The following is a 7,496-nucleotide window of genomic DNA, read 5'->3' on the forward strand; positions in this document are numbered from 1 at the left end:
TATCTTAATAGGGGTTTGGAGCTCCATTTTATTTTTATTGAACTGCGCAGACGCCGGAAGTCCGAGGTTTGTCATGGAGAACGTCGGGGGACTTTCGGTCCCCCGTTCTCCTTATCGCTGCCAGCGATCACACATGTATCCCCTGTCCTGTGGATAAGGGATACATCTCTTTTGTAGGACAAACTATAGGCCGTTTTTTTTTTTTGGGGGGGGGCTATATGGCGTTATCTACAGGGGGGTTCTGTATGCCGTTATCTACAGGGGGGTTCTGTATGGCGTTATCTACAGGGGGTCTGTATGGCGTTATCTACAGGGGGTCTGTATGGCATTATCTACAGGGGGTCTGTATGGCGTTATCTACAGGTGGGTCTGTATGGCGTTATCTACAGGGGGGACTCTGTATGGCGTTATCTACAGGGGGGACTCTGTATGGCGTTATCTACAGGGGGGTCTGTATGGCATTATCTACAGGGGGGTCTGTATGGCGTTATCTACAGGGGGGTCTGTATGGCCTTATCTACAGGTGGGTCAGTATGGCGTTATCTACAGGGGGGACTCTGTATGGCGATATCTACAGGGGGGCTGTATGGCGTTATCTACAGGGGGATTTGGGGCTGTAAGACGTTTTCTACAGGGGGGCTGTAAGGCATTATCTACAGGGGCTGTGTATGGCACTATCTACAGGGGGCTGTGTATGGTGCTATCTATAGGGGGCGCTGTGTGGTGGAATCTATAGGGAGGCACCATCTACAAGGGGGGGGTTGTGTGATACCCAGCGGAGGGGGGCCCCAGTCAAAAGTTTGCTATGGGGCCCAGTCTTTCCTAGTTACGCCCCTGGTTGGTATGGTTGCCTGGGGGACTAATGAAGGTCCGCCATCTTTGTGCTCCTATTAAGCGCTACCCCAAAATGGTATCATTAAAAATTACAGCTTATCCTGCAAAAAATAAGCCCCCATACCACTTAATTGACAGAAAAATAAAAAAGTTACGGCTCTCAGAATTTGGCGACACAAAATAAATTAAATTTTTTACATTTAGGTTTTTCCTTGTAAAAGTAGTAAAATATAGAAAAAACTACATATATTTGGTATCAACGTAATCGTATTGACCCATAGAATAAAGTTAACATGTTGTTTTAATTGCACAGTGAATTCCATAAAAACGGCGCGCAAAAAAACAATGGAGGAATCGCTGTTTTTTCTATTTTCTACCCCACAAATAATTTTTTTCCCGTTTCCTAGTACATTATCTGGCACAATAAATGGTGCTACGAAAAACTACAACTCATCCCACAAAAATCAACGGGAAAATAAAAATGTTATGGCTTTTGGAAGGTGGGGAGGAAAAATCGAAAATGAAAATCTGAAAAAGGGCTGCGGCGGGAAAGGGTTAATATATGTAAGAAGTGTTGAGTTCATTAACTATTTACAACACAGTCCTCTAAAATGCAAATAGAATAAATAAAAAGTCACCAGTTAATAATGTTTTTTAAGACTACGACTTTCCCTCCATCCATCCATTCATCCATCTATCCATCCTTCTATCCATCCATCCATCTATCCATCAATCTATCCATCCATCTATCCATCTATCGAAGCAGAAGGCTTTTTATCTACAGGAATTGGCTTTGATATGAGTAACCCGCTCATTATCACTGGAAGTTATTACATTGTGGTCAGCATGACCATTGCTCTATAAGGCAAACGTTAATGTTTGAGCTGTAAGTTGTAAAGGCAGCGATGACATCACCTCTGATCAACCTGATAAATGAAACCATTTAAACTCTGGCTTAGCTGATGTTCTCATTCAATTCATCTCTCTGCCACTCGCTTTGTAGCTGAAGACTTCTCCCCAAAATGTCATTCTCTGGAACCTATGAGCTGGAGTCCCAAGAAAATTTTGAGCCTTTCATGAAAGCCATTGGTAAGTGGCAATATCAGTCACGCTGTACTGGATTCCTTCATGGACATATGTGGTAGCCATAGAATACATTTTGGATATTGGTTGGTCAATTAGGTGGCATCCAATAGTCCAAAAGATAAGGGGGCGAGGAACAAGGCCCATTTACCTAAGATGGACCTTCAAGAGAGAAGTGCACATTCAGTGATGTCACTATACCAGACCTGTGAAGTCTATAGTCCTAGATGGAGTGTGCAGGGTGGTCTTAGTTCATCTCTACTGGAAGAAAAGGACAAGTGGGTTTTAGGTTTTATTTAGATACATCAAAATGGAAATGTATACATCTAATTGCTGATCTTTGACGTGAAAAGTGAATTGTATCATTAGAAAATTGTCTAAAAGTTATAAATGTTACCTCTGGGTGGGATAACTGCACTGAAAATATAGGATAGTTGCATGTCCACACCATATCAGTGCTACTAATGGTCTGTGGTTTAATTCAGCTGAGATTGAATAATGATTTACACCTGCGACTCCTGATGTATATGGTGCCAAGCATGATAGACTATATGAAGTTCTATTCTTTCTCTACCGTATTTGGTGGCATCAACTAGTATAGGATTGTCCTAATTCGATGACCCTTTAGAAGAGCCACATACCCAGAAGTATGGGTTGTGTTTAAATGGAGACTAGACCTGCTCCTCTTGATATATATGGTGCCAAGAATCATGGCCTGTGTAGAACTCAATTGTTTTCTTTTATTAAAAAAAAAAAACTAGGTTATTGACACGTAAATATACAAATAGTCTAATTAACATAAATGCCTAATATTTGTGTTGAGAATGTGTTAATGATTAAAGCAGCAGTAGAAAGGTCTTAAAGGAGTTGTCCAAAGTCAGAAAAAAAAAAGGGTCTGCATCTCTTCCAGAAACAGCGCCACTCGTGTTCATGAGCCTGGTACTACAGCTCAGGGTCATTCACTTACATAGGGATGAGCTGCAATACCAGTCAGCCCATGGACAAGAGGGGTGCCACTTCTTATGGAGAAAAACAGACCCTTCTTTCCAGTCCCGGACAACCCCTTTGATAAGCCAATCACATCCTCAAACCATTCACAACACTGCACCAATATGTACACAAAATAAAGCAAAGAGACATATAATAAGAATAACAGATCTGTCAGAAGCACGGTCAGCTGATGAGAAAAAAAACATGAAAGGTAATTGTAATGATGGGGGTAGGGAAACAGACAAGTGAGCCCTAATCTACCCGCCACTCAGTCCCTGCCTACTTGCAACGACCCGTCCTAGGCAACGGGGTACAACTGGGCGATGGTCCCTACGCTCAGTAAGTGCACAACAGACAAACAGACAAGGGTACACAAAGCTAAGGGAAATGGGGCAGTTGCCCACGGCAACACCGTGAGTAACAAGAGTGGTGAACGAGCCGAGTCAAACCAGGAGTGTACGAGGTACCAAACGCAGAGCAGGAGAGCAGTGAACAAGCCGAGTCAAACCAGGAGTGTACGAGGTACCAAACGCAGAGCAGGAGAGTAGTCAGTAAGCCAGGGTCAGTATGAAGCAGGGTCAAATAGTTCAGAAGCTGCAGCAGGGCCAGGAAACCAAACAAGAAGAATCACAAGCAAGGACGGCAACACAGGGAGCAACAAGAGTAGTGAACGAGCCGAGTCAAACCAGGAGTGCACGAGGTACAAATCGCAGAGCAGGAGCGTAGTCAGTAAAGCCAGGGTCAAAAATGAAGCAAGGTCAATAATCATAGCAGGAGCAGCAGAGCCAGGAAACAGAAAAGAATCACAGGCAAAGGAGGAGCAGGAAATGCAGGTATAAATAGACAGAGGGCGGGAGCTAGCTCCGTCCGGCCAGGCTGTGATAGGCTCTCCCACTCCTAAGCCTGCCATCCTGAGTGGTGGAAAATGGAGTCAGTCTCACAGACATAGAAGCAGGTGCAGACTGATTACCTATGGGCGTTGACACAGAAGCTGTGCCTGGCAGATCCTTTACAGTAATGAAGATATTTTGCAAAGACACTAGATTTTGTATTGGATGGCTATCAAGCCATTGTAGTTTTTTGTTTTTTTTTAACACTATGTACGGTACAAAAAAGAAAAAGAAAGTACATAAAAACCAATATATAAATACATTCATATACTTCAACCCGTATATGATATGAAATTTAGAAAATCCCCTCCCAAGCCCACCCTACGTTCCCGTGAGCATCAGAGCACATATAAAAATATCTAAATAAAATAGTTTATCTACACAGATCTGAATAGATTTCCCCGTTCTGCCATCCTTATAACTACATTTATTAGAGATTATCTTAACTGGATGAGTGGGCACAGATAACCTAAAAGACCATTTGAGAATAGGTTGTCTCATGAGTTGAGACTCTGTTTTAATAATGAGTTAGACCTATGATGCCAATCCAAATTTAAATAAAGACAGTGAAGGAAATTCCACCAAAATTTGAAGTCCAATATTGCGTCCAAGACTTGTACGTACTTCGATTGGCAACCCGATTTGTCTTCTCTCTTGGGCTCACCAAGAACAAGGGGTTATCAGACTTCTCAAAGCTCTGAAGGGTCCACCAATATCCTAAAGGTTTCCCAGGACTTTGTGAAGACTTTTTTACTTTTCAATGTTATTTCTTGGTTTCAGGTCTTTCTGATGATTTAATCGAGAAGGGAAAAAGTATCAAGAGTGTAACACAGATTGAGCAGAACGGAAAACACTTTGTGGTCAAGGTGACTACAGGCACCAAGGTCCTACATAATGAGTTCAACATTGGTGAAGAGTCAGACATTGAAACACTTACAGAAGAGAAAATCAGGGTAAGAATATCATTGTCGCTGTCTTAAAGGAACACTAAACAGTTTCTCTGAAGCTTATAAGTCAAGCGGCTAAAATGTTTCTGAAGATTCTCAGCACTGGAGATATGAGATATAAATATCATGATATGTGATATAGACAATTACCCCAAAGACTACCCTGTTTATGTAAAAAAATCAACTGGTTGCTAAAATTAAGTATCAAAACCCAAATTCTGTGCTCCCCATAAAATCTGGTGGCCTAGGCATAAGTCCAGTTTGGCTACATGGTAAAGAATTCACCTGAACTCTCCAAAGTGATGATATGAGCTAGGTTTGCCCAGTGTTTCTCAAATGTAGTCTTCATGGGTACCTGAACAGGTCATGTTTTAAGGATGTCCTATGTATAGAATTGTTGATTTCATTAGTTTGGCTCTATCAGTAATTGCCACAAGTGTCCCTCAATTGTTGACCCTTTTGGGTTATCTAAAGGGATTTTCCAGCTAGGAAAACAACCCCTGTTTACGTGAACAGTCCCCAGGTCTCACAGATATTATCGCCGGAGGAAGGGCATATGAAAAGATAACCCCTTTAAGAACTGGAAGGACACCGTTCTGTACAGTATATTCTGGTCAGGTTTTCCTTTAAAACATAATGATGAACCTTAATCTGTTATGGATAACCATTTGCTAACGCTCTTGTTCCCTCTAGTCTACAGTGAATATCGTGGACGGAAGGCTGGTCGTGAAACTTAAAGCCGTCACCTCCGTCACAGAACTTTCAGGAGACATCCTCACCAATGTGAGTTTTCTTCAGCAAGTCAAAATGATCAAAGACAAATAATTATGTAACGGACATCAAAATCTCTGAAAACGCATTCATTATAGAGAAATAATAGGCTAAAAAAAAAAAGGAGAAAAAAACCAACAACAATATAACAAAAGATTCATCTAAATCCTGGTAGAAATGTTTAGAGAGGGACAGGGACTTTTGGCCAGATCTCCACAGAATGAGAGATTTGAAAAAGTATAAAGGATAGACAAACAAGCTCCAAATAGTTCAAAATACCAAAGCATTTAGGTAAAGGGGTTTTCCAAGCTTATGAAAGGAATACAAAAAGTACTGTAGTTATCATCTCAGTCTGGTGCCCTCTTCTACAGTAAAAGAAAAGAAAAAAAAAGCATACCACCCGGACGGATGCCAAAAGGACACTCCTTTGGTCTCCGTTGGTTTAATAGGTGCCTATGGCTACGTTCAGCGTATGTGGCGAGAACTTTTTCAGTGCATACACCGAACGTGTTCACATAGCGTGATGTGAACAGAGCCTTACAGAGGCATTTAAGCTACAGACAGTACGTAAGTAAGTGATATCATGCTGCATCTAAACCATCAGCACACAATTCTTAAGGATCGGAAACCCCCTTTAAAAAGGATAAAATTTAGGCTGCCTGCAAGCACTACTAGAAGGAACTTAAGGGGTTATTCCCAACTTATACGGGATATGCCATAAATCTCTGATAGAGGCCAGTCCCAGCAAGCATGCTTGGCTGTTTCCGTAATTCCCATTGAAGTTAATGGAGAGGGTCTGCCAAAAGCACCGCGGTCGATCCATTCATTCCTCACCTAAATGTGGCGGCCGCTCTGGGACCCGCATCTATCAGACATTTATGGCATATCCTGTGGATATGCCATGAATGTTTAAGTTGTCAATAACGCTTCAAGACCTTTAAACAGTGTGCAGTGAGCACCCCCTAGAGGCAGCCTAAAATAAAACAGTGTGCAATAAGCACCCCCTAGTGGCAGTCTAAAGCAGAAAGAATATAATTATTTAACTACATGGCTATAAGGGATTTGGAGCTCCATTTTTCTGATATAGAGCTCCATGTAGTTAAATAGAAATAGAGCTCCAACTGCTCTAAAGATATATTAGGAAATTAATCGGTATAAGATGTTGGACCTAAAATTGATATGATGATAAAAGGTGGAGATTCACTTTTAAAAAAAAAGCTCCACCTTTGGATCTAAACTGCATTATGAGCAGTTCTTTAATATGTACAGATGTAGCAGAGTTAAGGTTGTTAATGTTGCAGTCACATAACAGAGTTTGTTATTTGTCCAACTCTTATTGAGTCCCTATATGTTATCTGTGTTTTTCTATAGTATTGCAGGTAAACCTACTCTGTATTCCAAACCTGCTAAATTACACTATCACTATCACAACTCTGCTACATCAGTAATATTATAATTATTTAAATTGCGTGCTTTATGAAAAAAAAATTTGGGTAATAGATATAATACTCTTCAGCCGGTACAGTCAGTGTCTTCTGTATTATTATAGTACTACATTGCTAATACTTACAATCACTGTGTTTTATCCTTCAGGTTATGACTCTGAAAGACATTGTCTACAGGAGAGTGAGCAAGAGGGTCGCATAGATGAGATATCAGTTATTACTTTTACTGTGTAAAATAAACGCTTATATTAGAAAAGAAAAAACTTCTCATGTTTTGTGTATCAGTCTACATACATTATAAATATTGTACTTGTCTAATGTTATTGTCAAAATACTCATGTATCAAAAATCCTATATTCTTGTCTTTAGGGGGCAGTATTATAAGGCTATGTTCACACGGGGTATTTTGCAGGAGGAATATCTGCCTCAAAATTCCATTTGGAAGTTTGAGGCAGATATTCCTCTCCCTGCACGCCGATTTTCGCGCCGTTTTTCGCCCGCGGCCATTGAGCGCCGCGGGCATAAAACAGCGCGAA

At 41.0% G+C, this 7,496-nt stretch overlaps 1 protein-coding gene across 1 annotated transcript; it reads left to right on the plus strand.

Annotated features, from left to right (window-relative positions):
• The first annotated feature begins 1,856 nt into the window (after window positions 1-1,856).
• LOC142720714 (fatty acid-binding protein 1, liver-like) lies at window positions 1,857-7,170 on the plus strand. The gene is made up of 4 exons (XM_075848815.1): window positions 1,857-1,923; window positions 4,578-4,750; window positions 5,438-5,527; window positions 7,109-7,170. Exons 1-4 carry the CDS (start codon window positions 1,857-1,859, stop codon window positions 7,160-7,162), a joined length of 384 nt encoding a protein of 127 aa, XP_075704930.1. The 3' UTR covers window positions 7,163-7,170.
• Window positions 7,171-7,496: the final 326 nt, after the last annotated feature.

This window comes from Rhinoderma darwinii, chromosome 1, assembly GCF_050947455.1.
Source record: "Rhinoderma darwinii isolate aRhiDar2 chromosome 1, aRhiDar2.hap1, whole genome shotgun sequence".
In the NCBI taxonomy this organism is placed as follows: Eukaryota; Metazoa; Chordata; class Amphibia; order Anura; family Rhinodermatidae; genus Rhinoderma; species Rhinoderma darwinii.